The sequence below is a fragment of the Haliaeetus albicilla genome, chromosome 25 (genome assembly GCF_947461875.1).
Source record: "Haliaeetus albicilla chromosome 25, bHalAlb1.1, whole genome shotgun sequence".
In the NCBI taxonomy this organism is placed as follows: Eukaryota; Metazoa; Chordata; class Aves; order Accipitriformes; family Accipitridae; genus Haliaeetus; species Haliaeetus albicilla.
In genome coordinates this window covers 19,343,900-19,365,198 of record NC_091507.1, presented here as the reverse complement: position 1 = coordinate 19,365,198, position 21,299 = coordinate 19,343,900, and the positions used below count along the sequence as shown (strand labels likewise).

General features: G+C 37.8%; 1 protein-coding gene across 1 annotated transcript in view; it reads right to left on the bottom strand.

Annotated features, from left to right (window-relative positions):
* NCK2 (NCK adaptor protein 2) overlaps positions 1-21,299 on the bottom strand; it is an 85,284-nt gene that overhangs the window by 18,872 nt on the left and 45,113 nt on the right. Inside the window, exon 3 of the mRNA XM_069770150.1 lies at positions 13,406-13,647. Coding sequence (XP_069626251.1) covers positions 13,406-13,631 — 226 coding nt within the window. The 5' untranslated portion in view covers positions 13,632-13,647. The remainder of the gene's footprint in view (positions 1-13,405; positions 13,648-21,299) is intronic.

The following is a 21,299-nucleotide window of genomic DNA, read 5'->3' as shown; positions in this document are numbered from 1 at the left end:
TTGAAACCAGGCACTCCAGAGCTGAAAAATTTAAGACTACTATAATCTATTAAGACAAGTTCCATTAAACAGCTGAAACATTCAAGCAAAACAAGTTTGAGGCTGATAAATTTAAGGAAGTCAAACAAATGAGCTAGGAGAACTCCTAGTATAAATACCTAGAGCAAGAGCTTGTTCAAGTACTGAATAGTCATCTCTGAAAAAGTTAGGAAAAAGTATTCTCAAAATAATTTCTGTTAAGTTTAGTGACTTATATAAAAACCTAAAGAAATCAATTTCAGCTGAGATGGAAATATGTTTTAGCTCCCCCAAATACAAAACCAAATTTTACAGAACAGCTCTCCTAGTTCTAAAAATCTTCAGAGACAAGGTAACCAGACATTCTCATTCAATTTACTAATCAAGTGTTTTATGTAAGATGCAGCAGGAACAAGCAAGTTTATTTAGAGGTAACATTTATTTAACATTTTAGCCAATTTATATTTAAGATACTTAAAATAATGATTATTCCTGTGCATTTTAATAGAATTGCAATTCCATCTGGCTTCACACATATGCAGTTAAAAAAAATGATCCTTCTCTGTTTACCAAATAAATTATTCATCGCCTAATACTAAGGCTCTGAATTATATTGCATATTAATGCATACAGTTAATAAGTATGCAAAGAGTACAGTGTTTTCTTAAAAAAAAAGTATTAAAAAGGAAGTAATTAACTTTTCAGGAAAATTCTTAAGAAAAAAACATAAACCAATGTAAATTAAGTAATTCATTCACCCAATACAGAGACGAACACATAACTTCTTGACAGCTGGAATGTCCAGATCAGACGTTCATTTAGCTTTATGTTATTTATTATTATTATTATAATTTTAAATTAACTTGTCTTTGCTTCTTTATTAAAAAGGAATTTGGCAGACTGAAGTTTCTTCTGTTACACAGAAAGAAAACTCAAACATTTCTGCACATTTTCAGTCTGCAACCTCCCACCCCTTCTTCTCCCCCTCCACCTACATGTCCAGTTTCCAAGCGAATGTTCAAAGGCCAAGATGCATGGGATAGTCAGTATTTTAGAAGAAACATCTCCATCAACAGCACTCTTTAAAGGACACTGCTATAAATCCTAGAAATCTTTAACTGCATTTGTGATACAGAAATGAAACCTTACAGCTCTATTAATGACTTTTTGTATCTTCTTTAAGAAGCTCAATATCAAAAAAAGCCACAGTAGAACAAATCAGAAATTCTGACATTTCAACAACCAGTCTGCTTTATCACTATGTTTTTCAAACACAAGAAAAAGTAGTGTCAAAGTTTCCCATACATCAAACACTATTTGGTATGGAGGCTTCCATAAAGAAATCAACTCAACAACTGTATTAAAAACAACTACTGCATTAATTCTTGTAATTTGGACTGTGTTAAACATGCCTATCTCTTATCAGGAAAGGTACATTCAAATTCCAGTACTAGATAAGGCATTTCCTGTACCTAGAGTGTTTTAGAGCAAGAGGTTAAAATGAAAGATGTACTACAGGGACATATGTGGACAGAGTTTTCCAAAGGCATCAAACACACGATCCGAAGGCTTCCATCAACCAACTCGCGTATGTTCTTACCCCAGTGCAAAAAGTGAAGTTGATGAAGTCTTACTAGGCAAACTCAAAATGGCCTTGGGATTTTAAATCCTCTATGGAATAGGAAAATAGCTGTGCTAGTCTCAAAGAGAAGGCATATAAAATGAATGGGGTTTCTTAAGATCTATGGTTCCAAATTCTGTCTACAAATTTAAATTGAAGACAGCTTGCTTTAAATACACAGTCTTTGCTTTCAAACAGAGATCATTTCCACCTACTTTGTAATCTTACTACTGATGCTCTCTTGATACTGTAGGATGCCCTGATAAGAAAAAATAACGAGGACTACCTATCGTTCTAAGAACAGATCTATATGGTATGGGGAGAAGGTACCCCCCCAGCCCTGTAGGACTTCCCAGTGCTTTCTGTTCCCTTGATGTAGAGAAGGAAAGCTATCCCATTTTGCCTCTCCTTCACAAGCACTAACAGACTATTGACAAAGAAACCCCTAGTATGCATGAGGTGCTCCCCACTGTCTACCCCAATACATGCTCCTGTCCCTTAGTAAGTATACAACAGCTTATGTTCCCCCTCCTCTTCCAGCATTTGATGGAAAGACGACTTCTATTTAGCTATCTCACATTTATATTAAGTAAAAGAGGTGCACGGGACAGCTAAGGATACAAATCCAACTTGCTAACATGAACCCACTCAATTTTTTATTTAAAAAAACAAAAAAAACCCAAAAACCCAAAACTGCACGTACATAGTAGACTACCCTGAATGTAAGATGATGACCCTTCAATTTAAACACTCTTCCAGATAACTGAGAAGGAATGACTCTATTTTGGATACAGGCAATTATAGTATTAACTTTGTCTTTTCACTTCTTGTTTGCTCAAATTTGCTCTCAATTCTGTACATGAAAATGAAAGGCTTAAGAGGTGTTACAAATACAGACTGAAGTTTAGATCATCAAGCCCAAACCTGAACAGATGAATTACAAAGGAGTAATTATGCAGCCCCTCAATTCAAAGAAACGCATTAGAAGACTAAAGGACAATCTCTCAGCATCAAAAAGCTCAAGATAGTCCCCCCGTAATGTAACATGGTCAGATAGTCTTTGAGGTTATAGCGTTTTATTCCAGTTGGCTCATACCAACACCAAGCATGATGTAAATCCTTAGTAATTCTACCACAAGGTCAGAATGACAATGCTATACTATACTAATGTTTTCAAACATTAAATACCATCTTACAACAAAATCCAAGATGTTTATTACTTTTTTCTTTGGAAACCTCAGAACTCCTTAGAAGCCTGTCATAGATACTGCAATTTTATTCAGAGCTTCTTTTAGGAAAGGAAAGGAAAGCAAAGTAAATACCACCTTTTCTTTCTTAACTTCCTCTCTGAATTGCAATGCCCATAGCTTCACTAATCAAGGGCTCTCAGGTTATTTGCAACTTCGCACACAACACCAGACCTCCCCATCACTGAAGGAGAAGTAACAGGGGAAAATGACTCCTTTAACAAAACAGCCCGTCTCCTCTGAGGTTTGGCCCTCACGGCCAAAACACAAAACCCCACAACTCACACGCAAACTAAAAAAATTTATTCTGTAGATTAAAACTCAAGAATGAATTATTAAGTAATATAGTAATAAATTCAGCTCCCATTCTGGAGAACAACTTCCTGAATGAACAATTAAAAAAATATCTTACAGATTTGTAAATTGGTATAACCCGTGTACAAGAACAACGGCATTTTCACTACATCAAAATACATTTTCCCTTTCTTTTTTCTTTCACTTTCCATTTTCTTTCATTTACAAGGTCCCAAAGACTGCTAAATAGAAGCGATGGCAATGATCGCATATAGTTTAGACATTCTACAGCCAAAGTCCTAGATCAATTTTCTGGTCCAAAATACAGCTACAAATAGTCACCTAGTAGAAACAGCATGCCTGAACGTCCACCTCGCCAACCTGACCACCCATTCACGTTAAGAGCAGTGTCTGTCCAAATCAGTTTGCTATGACCACAAAAACTACTTGTCAGTAAAAAACCATGTTCAGCACTGAAGTGACTCTCCAAGAAAGCCATCTCTGCCACTGGAACCCTCCTCCTGAAAAATAACAGAGGTAGGTATTTTCTCTCATGTAGCAGGTTTATGCTGGGAGTCTGCATACACTGCACACATCTTGATTCCTGCTTTATGGACGCACTCCACATAACATTGCTGAGACTCAGAAGAAGGAAGGAAATCTTCTCTTGTACATTCTAAGATAAAGCCCATTTTTTTTTTTGGTGTGAATGCTAATTTAGAAATTTTGTTGGCATAGTATGAAAACATGTCCCAGGATGGCCACCTATTGTTCAGGTCTTCAAAATACCCGAGAAACAAAAAGCAATGGAACCCAAGTGGGACCACGCAGAGAAAAAGAAACAAATTAATACTCTGAAAGACACTGGAAGATTAAATGTTAAGACAGCCCAAGGCCTCAAGAAAAGAGAGATCCAGTAATACTGAAAGAATTATTTAGGGATGCATACTAGAGGAAATACCCACACCTAAATGAGAAGAATTCCCCTACGATGCTAAGACAGTAGAAAGAGCAGCCGCTGTCACTTTAATATAGAAAAATCTCATCCTCTGAGTCACTGGAATTCTTTGGCAAATGATGTCCCCAAGACTACACAGACAGGCTATTGGTTTTTAGAAGGGTGACCCAGCTATACACACCAAACAAGGTATACGCAAGACCTCAAAATCAGCTACTGTGGACTGCTTCTTCTCTGCTGCCATCCTCACGTGCTAGGACGTGAAGCTAACGGAGAAGACAGTACGCAGAGCACGCAGAGGCCACGTTTTCCGGAGAACCGTGGTCACCGCATCCCCCATAAGCACACGTTTACGGGAAGGGTCCAACCCAGGCAGCAGAAGGGTGCAATGCGGTGATCCACGCTGCGGCCCCAGTTCTGGTGCTTCAGCGGACTTTGGTCTTCCCAGGAACCTGCGGGAAGGGAAGACAGAAGGAGACACAATGCAAGAAATCCAGTACGATGCTACTTGGAAAAAAAAAAGGTACTCTATTTAGTCACTGCCTCAGAAGAAGAGACATCATTAGCAGATCGCTTAAAGGATTTTATTCTATGGAAAAAATGAAACATCAAAAGAGTTGAGGGTTCAGACACAAACTTTTAACACTAAGAGAGCAAAAGGCTCTGCCTCCACAGCTGGAACAGGGTGTAGGAAGAGCTACCGGCAATGGGGTGACTCTCTTTAATAGGGAACAATGAAACTACCTTGGGAGCTAATTTTTGGGCTTGCTCTAAGGCCAAACACAATTACTCGTTGAAACATAGCTGGCTCAGAGAGGGGCAAAACCAAGGGTCCTCAAAGGTGACAGCTGAGGGAAGTAATACCACCAAAGACACCAGTACACGCAGCCACACTGAGTTAAGGCGATCCTTTTATCTTTTCAGAACATAATTATGACTAAAATAAAGGCTCGTTCTGCAATCTGTAAATGTCAAATTGTACCTCCAAGCACACACATAAACTGCACGGGGAGGGGGGGAGGCACAAAACTTCTATTACAACATAAAGAACAAATTTATTCACTCAATGTGGACTAAAACCAGCAAGATTTCTTTATGCCTTCAGCCTTGAAACATTTTACTGTGACCACTGTATTAGAAAAATCTGCTGAAAGGTAGGACACATCATGGCTTCCATTATATGTTTGTTTCAAACTCCTGAAGCAGCAGATCCTTTAAATAATCCACCTCAATAAATAATTCACGTAAGACAAACTTTCAGCAGAATATAATACATGCAAGTGTAAACTGAAAAAAAAAGAGCAAACTTCTGCTCCCATCACCAGCCAGCACTGGAGCTCAGGGGCACCGCAACAAGCTGCAGGTTCTGCTTTCACTGCTGCTTTTGGCTTTTCACCTTGGATCAGATAAAGGGCCTGATGCATACATCCGGCAAAGAAAGTCTTTTATCAAGCAGTAAAAGAAGCATTACTCCGTACCTTGAGTTCTCCAGAACATTTACCAATTTTTTTTGCTTTCAAGTCCTTTTGCTGCAGGTAACAAAAAAGCATGAAGTTTGTGTTTTATGTTGTTTTGGGGTTTGGCGGGGTGGTTTGTTGTTGGGTTTTTTTGCATTAGTCTGTTCTGCAATTTCAGATTTTTTTCCTTCTTAAGCACACATTCCTTTAGAAATTATAACACGGTATTTTTTAGAATGTCTGATTTTAGTTACACAAAGTGGAGACTTCAATTCCTTTAATGCTACTTTCACTGGACATAGTTGATATGCAGAAAGTTATTTAGATTTTTACAGGCATACAATAGGTCCATAACCATAAATTTGTGAATTTGTTTTGCATTCTGGGTAACTATTTTAACACCCATAATAGTAACACTACTTCAAAATTAATATATTCTTCTGCCATTATGTATATATCAAATTGATAGTGAGATAGCAGACCCTACTGCGTCAGCAATATCTTCTTGTATCATTTTCCATATGCAGAGCTACTGCTATTGAATATGCCTCTAGATCTTCAAAGACCATCAATGAACTGAAAATAGTCGCTTAAGCTAAGTCTAGGTTTTTATGATGATCATGAGGCAGATATATTTCCAGAAAGTAGCAAAGCATTTGAATTCCTTATTATACAAATCATCTGCTACCACTCCAATGGTATTAGCACTGCCAGCTCCTAACTCCACATGTTCTAATGGGGAATGGAAGAAATCTCTTCCCTGTGCTTTGAAATCATTGTGAGCATCTCCCATTTCTCCTTTCGCAGCATCTATTGACAGGAATCCATGCAACCAGACCGATCTATCATTACTGTGAAGATGAAAGAAATGCAACTGTTCCAGCTTTTTTTCTTTTTTTTTTTTTTTAAAACCACCAAAGACACCACACCTAAACAGAGCTCCCATCAGCTTCTCTCACTACCCCAAAACCACGTTCCTCAGTTTCATCACCGGTGAAGAGTCACCACTGTTGCCATGCTGTCCCACAAACAAACATGCTTACTTTGAGCAATGCAACTAAAAAAGGAGGATGCAGTGCAGCAGGGAAAGTGCTTTTGCTGAACAAATTCAACCATAGCATAAGCTATTTTAACACACAGATTCTAGGCAACTGAGCAAGAATTTGTGCTTCATGTAAAAACTTCAACTACTTCCTCTCTGTAAAGACGAACTTAAATTCCTGTATATCGACTGCTTAAAAGTGCCAGTACAGACAGCTTAGCCTCATCCAGTCCTCCAAGAGACACGACAGACGTGCCACTACTGTTATGCCCACATTTTCTGACAAGCTAGAAAGCTTCAAAGCAACAAAGACACAGGAAAAATACTTTTTTTGTGTTGAATTCCTATCAAGGGGATTTTACTGCTAATTTCAACTGGAGATATCTGGCTAAATGAAAGACTTTGTATCATTCCTTCTTAGAAATCTTTATATATGATAAATAATTTGACAAGTAGCTACATACTGTAGAAAGTTCTGAAGGTTGGTTTGTTTTTTTTTTTTACATCAAATTTATTAAATGCCTGCTCTTGAGTGGAAAAACTAGCATTTCTTACAGGTCTGTGACAAGGAAGTCCAACAACCTTGGGAACTCCAAGTTCTAAAGAGATTAAAATAACTGCTGTTTGTCTTACAAGGCAGCTCTGTTTTTATTAACATGAGCTCTACAAAGCTTAAGAGGCTGTGCTATACAACAGTGTACTTATTATACAATGATAGCATATTTATTCTTATTTCCACCATTCTTTCATCCTGTAGTAAATTTTACACCCACGTGGTGTCCAGAAAATACTAAAATGGAAAACAACTAATTAAGAACTAATAGAAATATTTTCAAACTAGTACTTGGTCATATTACCGATTTTATGTGTTTTCTGTGATTTTGAAGCTAATATGGCTAAGGCAGTTTGCTGATAAACACAACTTGATCAAGCAAAGAGTACGAAAGACTCTATTTATAGCTACGACTGTGCCAGAAAGACTGTGTATGCTTCTCATGATTACGCTTTTAAAAAACTAGTGCTGAAGAACTGGAAAAAGTTCAGTTAAAACCCACAACAATCAAAGTCATATAAGTAACTTTCACCAGTGAAAGACTCGAGTATTGAAATTTGATTACTAAAGACAAGATTTAGAAGCGATTTGATGAATGTCAAAATACCACCTTGTACAATTAAATCTACTAGACATACCAAGTCAGAACTACTGAAATCGGGCCACTAAGATATTTTAAAAAAGAAAAAAATCCTCAAAAGCAAAATAAAAAATAAAGACCACTAACCCACACACCAGAAGTTAAAGATTGATTACTTATTTGGAGAATGAGATTTCATGACCATGTTATGCAGAACTATGATGGTAATAGTTTAAATTTGAGTTGAAATATTTGTATCTAAAAAGGAAGTACATCAAACCTCTTAACCAACAGTGTTTTCTAACGCTAAAGAAAACATTGCATTAAAAAATGATCTATTCCACATTTCTGCTTGTTACTAAGCAGTGACTGACTAATGAAAAAGAGAGCTAACTTCCCCAGCAATTTCCAGAAAGGCATGGTGAAAGTGGTATTAAGTAGCTCTCAAATGGGAAAATGTGAAGTTATAAATGTGAAAAAATAAAAACCAAAACCAAACCAAAAAACAAACACAACAAAACCCCAAACCTTTTCATATAAATAAATAAAAATAATGAGGGGAGAAGGGAAGAGGTGTAAACCTGTTGATTCCTGGAAGCGACAGTAAATACAGCACACAGGAACTGCTGCACAGATCTACAGATTGACCCAGGTAGACACGGTGGAGGCTGACAAACACAGGAAATACTCCTGGACGCTCACAACACTTCTGAAATAACATACTAGCAACAGTGATGCAAGTAAGGACTCATTTCTGTACTTACACCTCACTTGGCGGTTCTTACTTTCCACGTGAAGAGCTGGCACACTGAGCGATTTAAAACTAAGAAGTTACTGAAATGTTTTGCCAACTTACAGATGCTTAATAAAGAAGTCATTTGAAGAGTCCCTCGTGCAACTTAAAGATCTCTGTGAAATGTTATCAAGATACTGTTATTTGCCATCATTGCCAACACTCATCTCTAGTGTTTCGATTGTTCCCACGCGTTTTGTAAACCTATCTCCTGTATTCTTGGTGTCCAATCTCTCTTTCAATACCTTTTAATAAACCTTCTTTCTTTTGCTGGGCATCCGTTCAAAAACCCACACTGAGTGGAAATGTCTTCAAGGTTTCTTATGCGGTTGTTCACTAAAGGGAGCAAGACTGGACACCTTTAAGAAATCCCCATTTATGCAGTGCTGGTTGTGAAGCAAAAGCAGCAACGTTCAGAAAATCATGGATTCCCATGAAAATGGCACCCTGCTGCTGGATCACGCGCATCAGTCACCCGTGGCACGTTGCTGCCTGGGGAGTTGTGCTGCTGCCAGGAAAATGACTTGCAAAGGGATGGAAAAAATGCAGAAGTTTTATTTTGCTTACACAAACAACTGATTTCATAATTATTTTTACTTCCTTCAGATAAGGTTTATGTTCAGCATGACAGAGATGAGCCAGCCAGCATAGATCATCTTTGCTGCAGAAGAGGAAACCCATGGAGCCGTGCTCAGAGGCAGCTCTGGGGGTGGTGCTGGCAAACACCCGTTCCATCCATCCAAATGGGTACGGGAATTCCTTCCCACCCCCCGTGCATGGGAAGAATTGCATTACAGAAAATTACAGTTTGGAAGATGCATGCTGGAGGTCTGTTGCTCAGTAAGGCTTAATCGAAATGCATAAAAAATACCCTCCCCACAAAAGAAATACTGTACAAGGAAACTATTTTAAACTTCATTATGATGAACGAAGATGAAATTTTAATCACAGGCCTGGAAGCTGGCTTTTGCCTTAAGAATAGTAATAATTACCAGATTTCATTCAATATGAGCAAACAGAAGACAGTAATTTGAAATGCCTAAATTGCCATTAACTTTTTACTCACAGTATCACTCAGTTAAGACAAAAAAGGGAATGAGAAGATGAATCATTTAAAATACTTAATAGGTGGCCTATATACCACATTTCCATAATTAAACCCAGGCCATTGTAGCTAAGTATCCATTAGAATTCACTCAAGAAAGAGATTTAAGAACACAGAAGTAGTGTATATCAAACAGAAAAACAGACAGCCATCAACAGAAAAATTACAAGTCTCAAAATGTCTCCAAGTCACTTAAGGAAAGCTAAAAGTTCTGGAAAATTTCCCTCATGACAGGACTAAAAGAAGATACAGTATAACAGAGTAAGCCCTTAGAAGGGGAAAGACAAAGTGAATGGTGCAGAACAGGATATTGTTTTTTAAAAAGACGTAGTATGATCTGAAAGTATCTCTTCAGAAATTACTGGGGGTCATCTGAGATTTGAGGTGAGCTGTTTCTCTCCACAAGTAATCGATTTAATGAACATATGCTAAAAATTCAGCAACACATTTCAAAATGTGTTTAAAACACATTTAAAAGAGCTGGCTCTGAACACGTTTTATTTGCTGATATTCTTTTCCAAAAACACTGAAATACAATGGAAAATCTAGAAGCCTTAAGACATTGCTGAAAACAGGCTGAAGTTTTAAACCATCAAGCTGCGTGTTCTAGGTACCCACATGCCCATTAACCTTCCACCAACACCAAGCCAAACAGTAAAGCTGATGGGATTCTATTAATAAAGTATTCAAGGGCTGAGATTCAATTAATGACAGTCAACAGAGTTCCAGGAAGATTAGTTTTCAGCATCAAACAGGAATTACGTCATTCTCTGATGAGATTAGAAGTTTTCCTGATAAAGGCAACTTTATAAAAGGTAGTAAACTTCCGTGGTATATTTGGCTTTTTATGAACGGGACACCAATGTATTAACTGGTGCCATAAACTTTCATTAGAACACAGGCTACATGGATTAAGAACTATCTAGATGATGCATCTTCAACAGCCAGCTATAGGGACTATTAATTAAATAGTAATAGCTCTTTATAGGGTCTGCCACAATTTGAACTATGGCTGGCACTCTTCATATTGATTGAATATCTGGAAGTAAGTATAAATCAACCACCAGTAATTACTGTGGATAAGCATAAGAGTGGCAGATAGCTACGGGCAATCACACAGACAATACACTACATCATTTGTACGATAACAATGCTTTCAGATGAAATATGTTTGAACACAAGGAAACCTAATTGATTAAGGTACAGGTAGGGAAAAGTGCATCTCCATGGGAGCAACCGTTTGCTGGAGCACCACAAGTATGAAAGGTGGGTCCAGGTACATCAGAGGGACCATCCCTCTCTTTAAAGCCCACTAGTTTTATCACTGGAAGCAACTTAGAGCCTGCTGTTTTCCTCCTGAGATTTCACAAAACTTACGATTAATTATTGACTGATTATTAAATGACTTTTTTTTTTTTAGTTCAGCACCTGATATTTTGGTAATAGCTTCAAGATCAAAGTCAGAAACAGATTTGGTTTAAGGACTAATACTCGTGACCGCCATTCCCACCTGTGCTAGGTTAGCGGGTATTTTAATGTGAATTTTCTTGTGATCTTAGGAGAGGCATGTTTGATGAGACATTAGACATACTTCTTTAAAGAGAACTTAAGAACTTGTTTCACTGGGTGCAGCAAAACTTTCAAAAGCTGTTTCACTAGATCAAACATCAGCCTTGCAATTTGCAAGCCTTTGTTTAAAAAAAAAAAAAAAAAACCACCCAAGAATTGCATTCTTGATGGCCGCTCAGAACAAAGGATCCTCTAAAGGACACATGCTCTCCTTGTTCTGAATGGGAAATTACTGTACAGCCAGACAAACATGGCTTAAAGACTATATAGTTTAGCTGAGGGGGTGTTAAGAATATCCTGAGCCAATTTGTGGGTTAGGTATGGCTTAGGCAGTTTCTTACTGTCACAGGATGTACGAGCATAAAAGAGCATGAGAGGTGCTTTGTACGCTTAGCAGGCACGTGTGGTCACTGCAAAAGAAAAAGCTAAGCTCTGCCACGTGGTATTTTCTGCCTCAGCTGAACAAACAACGCACAGAGAAAACTATTAGAAAAGGTACGGGGGAATCAGTAGATTGTAATAACGGTCCTTCAGAACTTAAAAACCTGTGTACATGCGTGCAAAGGGCTGAGGTTTAGAAGATGGAACACTAGCAAAGGCTCGGCCATGAAACCACCAAGCTTTGCTCTCACACCGTTTCATCGGTCGCCACCACAGTGAAGCGAAGCACCCTGCAGCATGCAGCTTTGTTAAGATCAAGGAGGTAAACATGCATATATGCTAGGACACGTCTCTATTCTTTCACTTAAACACTTTTCTGTTGGATATAAATAAAAATGTGTTTGTTTACATCAAGTAAATACTGTCCACATTTTACACAAACACTTGATACATTATCACAACAGAAATGCAATCCTTTCATAAAGTAGCTTTTAGGCTATGCATAAATATATATTTTTAAACAACATAAATCCATATAAAAGGAGCTTAAAGTCACAACTGCGATTTTGATTTTAACTAGTTAATTGATGTTGGAGCTTATTCTTTATACAAATCTTTGAAAAGGCATAATCACATTTGCTGGCACTGTAATGAGTATATTCCAAGAGTATCTGTAGAGAGGCCTATGGTTTTAAATATTACCATGGTAAATCTTTTGATAACCTTATTTGCTTGCCACCCATCCTGCAGTCCTCAATTTCCACATACTTTATGGCAGCTCAGCAGTGGAGGATACAGTAATGAAGAAGTGACCAAGAAGTCTAACCTGTTAGACACAACACTAGCAGAGGACGCCTGCAATAAACCTATAAGAGCTATTGCCATTTTATTTTTAAGCAAACTTTTTTGCTTGCAACAGAGTAAGTTTTCCCTATGTAAGACTTCACAGGTAAAAACCAAAACACAAGCAAAAAATAACCTCAAAACACCTCCAGGTGCATATCTGTTTCTGTTTTATTCACTATATCCTAAAATACCACTAGTAGGGGGGTTTTGGCCTCTATACATAAAATGATCACTTATCACTATTTAACATCTCCTAGCCATATGCAAAGCCCTTTATTTTTAAGTAATTTAAGCAGTCACTAAAAGTAATTGCAAAAATAAAGAAAAAAGAATTAATTTCACCTGACTTCCAAATACATTTATTCAAAATACACTCAAAATTTTTCAAAGGTATATTATTTTTTATATATGATATACTGTTGTGAAGAATTTATGTGCAAGTATAAAACAGAGTACATACGAAGGACTTGGAAGCAGAAGGAACATCTCAGACCACAGAAACTTAACCCCTGACATTGCACATAGCCACATCATATAATCCCATTCATAAAGTGGTTTAGCTTTGCTGTGATAGCTACGCTGAACAATACAGTTTACATCCTATTTCTGAGCAAGAGGACTTGGCATGTGAGGAGAGGATTCAGCATTTGGTATCTCAATGAAAACACAATTCTTCAGCCACTGAAAACATACAATCTCTGACAAACTGGAACAAAACCAACATCTTATTCTCCTGGATGTGATACGAGAAAACCCGTTACAGATTTTTCCACATGATTCTCCCCCCACACTCTCCCTCCCTCCCCCACCATGTCACCTCAAACTAAGGATTAAGAAAATCCAAACAAGCATGTTAAAAAAAATATTTATACAAACATTAAATTCCCAATCTGAAACCCATCAAGTCTACTAAAGTTCTTCCAAAATACAAAAGGACTTACCCAACGTGTCTTTTAGATTTTTAACCAGAGAACCTTTCTTCAAGCTGTTTTTTCGCTCCACATAATTTGATGGCACGTATCCCGTTTTGTTGGCCGCGTTTCTTACCCTCCACCATGTCTTGGAATCATCTAATAGCCAAAGACGCTCATTTTTCTTGATGTCAAGTTCTTGGTCCTGCTGTGCAGTGTAATCCCACTTTGCAATAACAATAACTTCTTCTGTCATCTTTCATGGAGTCCTTCTGCAACAAAATATTAAAACACGCTCATCAGTAAGTTATATCATGTAACTCTTACTCAATTTTTTTCTTTGAGTTCTTCTGAAATAGAAGGGTAGGGAAAAATGAGAAAGCCATACAGAGAAACACCTCACAGATTGGAATGCCTCTTTCAAAAATAAGGGAAGTCATATTGACCTTTCTTGCTTTTTCTGCCACTGAAACATGACAACACCTTGATAGCAAATTCTAGTCATAATGTATTACGTTCACTTCCCCTGAATGTATATCAAATATTATTCAGAAATATGTTAACAAAAGCTAATTTATAAAACCCATTTAGTTTTTGCATGTAGCATTATAAAACTATCCTACATCTGCCATTCAAAGTTCTGATCTGAGAAAAAAAAAAATAGCAGCATTCAAAAAATATATTTTCCTTCTGCCCTAGTTCCTCATCTTCATACTAAATGCAGAAAACTTAAAAATAATACATTAAACAAAGTTATCCATCTTTTTTTAATAGGAAGTTAAAAATACTTCAAGTAATGTAACTCAGCAGGGAAATTTGCGATCAAGAAGAGGGTAATGTCTTTAGTTAGCCTTTGTTCACAATGTTTTGCACAGGCAGCACAAGACTGCATTTTAGAAGACTTCGCTCCCACTTTGCTCCCAGGAAGATCCCAGCTCACCGCAGTCCTGTGCTGGGCACGAGACAGTGGGGTGAAGAGCACCCACTGCACTTCCCTCGATTGCATTGCTTTTCTTCCCTACCCGAAACTTATCCAGAGTTCTGTTAAGACTGAATGAGTTGTCTTTTTTTACTTACCTGTAACAAGAACGATCTTTCCCAAAGCTATTTGTCAGCCGCATAAAGACAGCTGTGTGCCTCCACGTTTTCCTACGCATCCCAGTAATTACTGGGAACAATGTGAGGGAGGACAATAGTGTACAAGGAAGACAAAACTCCCATGCCAGTACCACTGACATTCAAACATATCACAATGCCAACAAAAATATGTTGATTTTATCCTCTAAATTCTGAGAAGTTACCTAAAATTTTCTAACCGCTGCTGGGAGTTTTTGGGGGAGAGGGAAGTGGAGGAGGACGGGAGAGAGTGGGAGGTGATAATATATTTAAAATCAATGTAGCAGATTATTTTTTTTAAAAAGTAAAAGCTGTAGATTTCCTTTAACTTACAGATTAGTAGAAACAGGTCCCAGAGTACTTCAAACTATTAATGTCCAAGGATCTTTTGAACATTATTTGACTTTGTTGCCTAGTTCTTAGCAGTCCACAACCCTATGAACTTTGATACCTAATAGTTTATGGGACAAAAAGGTAATTAAAAAAAAAAAAACACCAAACCTCATTCAGAAATTCTGTTCAGCATATCACCTGTATTCAGAGAGGTTCCTTCTGCAGTCTGTAAACACACACACACACTTTCTCCCTTTAGCTACAGTACAAGATGTGAAAACTACATGCTAGACAGCCCAGCAGTCTACTCTTTCAAAGGAAAAGAAGTGTTTCCCTTATTTAAAGTTAACCTAGAATCATAAGACACAACAGTGGACTCTATTACAATTTAACAGCCTCCTCTTATCATCATTTTTGTTTCCAGGAGAGCATCACATAGGGTTGAGCTATGGTTGCTAAACTATTTGACAGCAAAGTTCTGGAAAGCACCAACAACGTCACCGCTCATGGCCAAGGTAGGATGACATTTTTGAAAATCTGAAGCTGAAATCAACAGGTTTAAATTCTCATTTTCCAATTAGAAAACACAAAGGAACATACAACAATTAAAACATTATTCAAATGCGTGTTTGCACAGCTGAGAGCTCCAAGATTAATTCAAAAAGAAGTTATGATGTTTTGAACAATTGAGAAGAAACACCACCCTTAGAGTTCAAACAGCCAGTGACTTATGCAGGTGGAATTGAGGATTTTACAAGAAATAAGCCACCATACCCTTCAACAATTTTTTTTTTCTCCCCTAAAATAATAATCCCGTCTGACAATGACATAGGAGAGCCTGAGCTTTGGACCACAGCCTCCAATAAACTGCCCTGGTTTCTGACTCACATAAAATGGACAGATAGCCTACAGGTCGATAAGCTGATGTAGCCACAGGGGGACTGCAATCAAGCACGTTCTGGAGGCCGGCGTTGTCAATATAATCTCTCTCTCCAATTTAGATCAGTTTATTTTATCTCAGCAATTGTAAAATGGTCAATTCTTACTATTCCTGGGGACATGGAGAACATGAAGAAATAGGACACCATCAATGCAGTTGGCTGATGCTGCCACACACAGGCTCCACTTCTAAAAAAAAGTTATTTTCACAACACAGGCAAGTTAAAATTATCTATCAATATTACTGTATATTAATAATAAAAAAACAAATTAGGTGTAATATTTGACTAGTGACTGATGGAAAACTATTAAACTCTTCTTATCCCTCTGAAGCAACAAAAAATAAATAACTGAATTGGCTCCTGTTGTAAGAGTTGCCAAGTGTTTCTCCAAGGTATTGGGGCAAGGACGGAAGCACAGGAAAAGACCACATGTCAGGGCTGACGACGTCAACTACACAGTCCTCCGAAAAATCACTCAGGGAGCCCCAAGCCACCCAATTTCTACAATTCCAGTTATTGTTGAGGTGTAAAACTGCCACTCTGCCTGAGAAACAATGTCATTTCACAAGCAGACCCCTTGCATGATGCAATTTTGGCAGAAGTGTAGAAAGCCAAGTTTCTCAAGTGGCATGCTCATGCAGAACCCATTTCAGTAAAGCACTCCAGGTTTTGCTGAATGTTTAATGGCAAAAGCACTCCTACCCAAGTGGGGACAGGATTTATAAAGAGTCAAAATGCATCATATAATTGCAGCTGAGCATTTGTCCATTTAAAACTGCATGCATGTGTGTTGAAGAGCTTGGTTGTGCTGGTTTTTTAGTTTGGGGCGGGGGGGACAGATCTGGGTTTGGGTTTTTTTTGTATGGTGGGGGGGTCTTTTTGTTTGTTTTTTGGTTGGTTGGTTTTAAATTTGGGGAACTAGTATTAAAGTTTTTAAAATTACTTTCTTATGGTTACATCATTAGACTGGCTCCATCAAGGACAATAAGGTTCTTCCTGTGACATTTGCAGAGCTAAGATTTCCTCATATGTGAATAAGGACACATTTGTTCCCCAGAAGGGGGGCTGTAGAATTAATAGTTTTGAAATGCTTCTGCAGCACAGCTGTGTGCCAAACAAAAGATTAGAAGTAAAGGACATATCTAGATCTGGGGAAAAACATAAGGAAAAAACAGTAATACAGCCTTCCAAAACAGGCGAGTGTCCCATAAAAACTTGACATGCACTCAAAACGTGAAATTTCTTCAGTATACTGCTTATAGACTGTGCAACAAAATATACCACAGTCCCCATAGATTCTAATGTTAACATGAGACTCTTTCACATCAAGAAAATGAAAGTCCATTACTGCTAAGAGTGTACAACATTCTGGAATGTTCCTCCTCAAAAAGCTCAGAAGTCCTAGCGCTGACATGCAGTCTTCTCCTCATACCCAACAGGACAACACCCCCCACTTTAAAAAGCACCAGTGAAAAGCTTTGAAATACCTATGCAAGGAACTGTAAATTTATCAAATACAACACAGTCATTTCTCAGTACAAGATTGCTTCACTTCAGAAGTATATGTACGGCCTTAGTTTTTAGCTTACCATATCAAGCGGTCATTTGCTTTACTTTTATGACAATCCAACTTCCATTCGCAGTTTTTAAACAAACAAACAAAAAAACCCAAACAACCCAAAACAAAAGACACCACACTAAATGAGCCAACAAACAAAACTCCACATCCCAGACCTTCAACAGGTAATTCTTACACTAGCTATGTGACCGATCCACGCTTCCAACCCCTTTTAACCCAGCATTTCCTTCATTGCTAGCAGTGGTAGTAAACTAATTTATTTTACCAACATTGTATTTGCTGAAATGTTACAACTAATTAGTTTAGATTGAGCTCAGGTATTTTCAGCAGCTTTTGTTTCTTCCCTCCAGTTTAGGTTTTGTTAGCAGAGGAGTCCTGTCTTCAGTGGCAGCTGCCCTTCTGCAGAAACACACCTGAAAATTTTCCCACACAAAAACATCCTTGGGAGAGAGGGAAAACCTGAAAAATCTGCCCAGCTAGGAAGGCAGTGAACAAAAACCCAGCCAAGGTAAAGTCAGTTAAAAGAAGACGGTACTGAAAGCCTGCTCAGACAGGTGAGGAACATTAGCTAACCCTAAGGCAGACATTAGTGGAATGTCTAGTACTGTAGCTCCTGCAAAGCCTTTATCAGAAAAAAGTCCAGAAGGGAAAAGGTTATGTTCAATAAACTATCAATGATTCAAGAATTTAGCAATGTTAGAAAGAAAACAAAGACAAACAACCACCTGCTGTTTTGAACCAACTAAAAACTTAAAACTGAACCATGCAAGCAGTATTCGACGTTATGGAAAATAAAATGTAGAGGATCTGAAGAGAATTTGCTCCCACAAACTTTTAAATCTGCTAGTGATTTTTCATGTGAAAGATTTGCTCATTCGATGTTATTTCAAATATCAAACTATATATAATTGTTACACAGATCTCATTATCTTTTACCAAGCCTGGATTTCCCCCCCCCACCATATAGGTCTAATGTGTTTCTCCCACAATGATAAATAAGAAAGGATCCATTCCAGCATGCCACCTGAACTGGAATCTTCTCCTATAGACTGAAACAAGTTAGCACTCCCACTAGTTTAGTGCCCTGGCCCAAAGGGCAGAAAAGCAGCATCTTTTCTTGCCTTCAGGAGGAAGGCTCAGGGTTACATCAGGGATACACAGTTAGTATAGTGCAAACAGGAGGAGGTATGGTTGAGCTTTAAAGATGCAGTGAGAAAGGAAGCGGTTGCTCTCCTTGTTCACAATTTATTTTGCAAAAAGGAACATGGCTGAAAAATGACTGACAGTAATGCTTGAAATTTAATCCCTCACCAAGGGAACAAGCAAAAATTCTATTAATAGGAAGTGACAATTGATGTAACAGACTGTTCTGGAAATGGATGCCCTCCTAAGACACACTGAAAGAAAGGCACTAAATTGATACAGAGGCTTTTACATGACACTGATGTACATTAAAACACGTAATTGCTATGCAACATTACATAATATTGTATAGTAATTATGTCTTGAGTTAATTGTCTTGGGAGAATGAAAAGCTAACTAATGACGTATCACAGTTTTCTCTAAGATTTGAGGCTGAACAACCTCTCTCCTTCTCCTGCCCCCAAACTCTGAATCAAAATGGGTTTGGAACCCTCCAGCACATCTTGCTGGTGGGCCAGCTATCTGGTGGTGTCCACTTGGTTGATCTTTTGTAAGCTACAGCAAATAGGCAGTATTTGGTCCTCTAAGGTATCACAGCTGTGAAAAAATAAAAAAAAGTCTCTTTCCATCAAGGCCTCTTTCATAGTAAGCGGATGTGCTTACTGTATTCTGTAATTAATAAAATAACTTGTATTGGATCACTTCATCTGAAGCGCATTCTAAATCTGAAGCTTTCTTATTTATGAAGATGCAATCTCTGGTTAGTCTGCCTACTGTTTCAGGAGGTTTGAAGCTTTGTTTTCACTTACAGTTGTTCTCTTTGTTGCATGTGTGGTTAGGTCTTTCTAAATCAGCCTGGATGAACAGTTTCGACACATAGAAAGATTTCAAAAAAGCATTTCTACATTTGAGATTGTTTCACTCGGTTCTTGGGGATCAATAAAGCACCAAACTCAAAGACAGAACTCAGAATGCATTAAAAAGAACAGAAATGTGAATTCAAATGAAAATTTGTGAAAAAGAATACACCTTTTGGACATACTTTTAGCAATTTCCAGTAGAACGCAGCACTTTTGGCAATTAAAGTATGTATGTCTGAAAAAACAGGAAAATATCATCTCCTTCTTGCAAAGGCCAAAGTTAACCTAAACCAAGCAAAATATATTTCGAATGATTGCTACAAGAAAATCTCAAAATGCAGTGGTTTAGAAAGAGTAAGCAAGCTGACCCAAATTATGGCAAATCGCAGCCCTTTGTTAAAACCAGTAAAAACCCTTCCATGCTTTGTTACATGGGCTATTTGCTGGTGCTTAGACAAATGGAGATGGATCACATAAAGGCCACCTTGTCTAACTGCTGCTGCAGTTTAACACTTTAATATTGCATATAATGTGTGTCAATCCATCCCAAGGGACACATTTCTTTGGAAAGAGGTCACTGCACCAAAAATTATTGTAAGAATACTCCCCCCCTCTTTTAAAGGAAGTTAACCAAATAGCTATAGTGATCAAACATTCATCATCTTGCTATGCAGTTCTGAGATGCCAAACTGATACCTGGGCTGCCTAAAATTGCTGACTGTTTTAACACAAGTTTTACAATTAATTTGGGGTATTTCACTATTAGGTCTCATTAGGATGCATTGACTACAGCACTAAAAGTGATAGCTGAGTAAGTGCAAGTGATTATTATCTAATTTACTTTGATGTGCAAACTGAAGACACAATCACAATCAATAGAAGCTGCTGTTGGTAATTTAGGAGGGTCAGTTTTCCAAAGCTGAAAACAAGCATGAGTGGAAGCTGTAAAGAATAAACGTGAACAAAGATATAAATAAATGGATCCACTGCAAAGGAGGAATGTTTTATTACATTTCCCAACCTACTCTCACAATTTAGCATTTATGAAAGAAGTATTATATGGTTAAAAGTATATTCTGTTTAAAAAGTGAGGTAAAAAGCTCTGGAAGTTTTCTGTGTCCCCTCTCCCTGGTCAGTTGAAAAGGAAAAACTGATAGCAACAAGCTCAAGTCAAGAAATGCAACTGAAACTATGAAAAAACTGCAGTTCAGCTCATTAAGAACTATAAAAAGTTATTAAACTGCATCTGGAATAAATTAAATATTAGCAATAGAATAAGTACAGAATTAGATAGAGCATAAAGTTTCCTGCACATGATGTAGGAAAAAATGTTTAACACTTATTTCTACACTATGGGATTATTTTACAATGACAACCATTTTCTTCTCTGTCATTAACTAGGGTATGAAAACAATACGAGAAATTAAACACTTTTAATCTTCAAATGCACCCCAAGATAGCAGAACCATGCACAAAGCTTTTACAGTTTTAGTGTCAACTCTGACAAAAATTTAGAGCAATGAAGAAGTTCTGGAGAGTTGCAGCTGTGCCACTAATTTGAAAGCATAAATTGGACGATCCTTGATAACACCACCAAGCAGTCAGATGAACTCTAATCCTAAAGAAAAATAAAGGAAACAGACAAAGGACCCCCCCCCAAAAACTCCACACAGTATACCAGAAGATTATGGAGGTGCAATTAGTACTTATCAAAAGGCTTTTAAGGAAGCTAGGCATGAAGAAACTATTTTTCAGTACATTTTTCACTTCATTTGAGCTCCCAATTTAGGTCTACCCATCTACCCAAGCCCACAGCCATGCTGGACAGACGAACAACCAGCCGAAGGACAGGTCCAGCCGCAGGGCTGACTTCAAAGGCAGGCTCAGCAGACACCGTGAGCCATTCTGGCAGGTCCTGAGACATCTGTTCTTAGGTGCAAAAGTACTCGGTT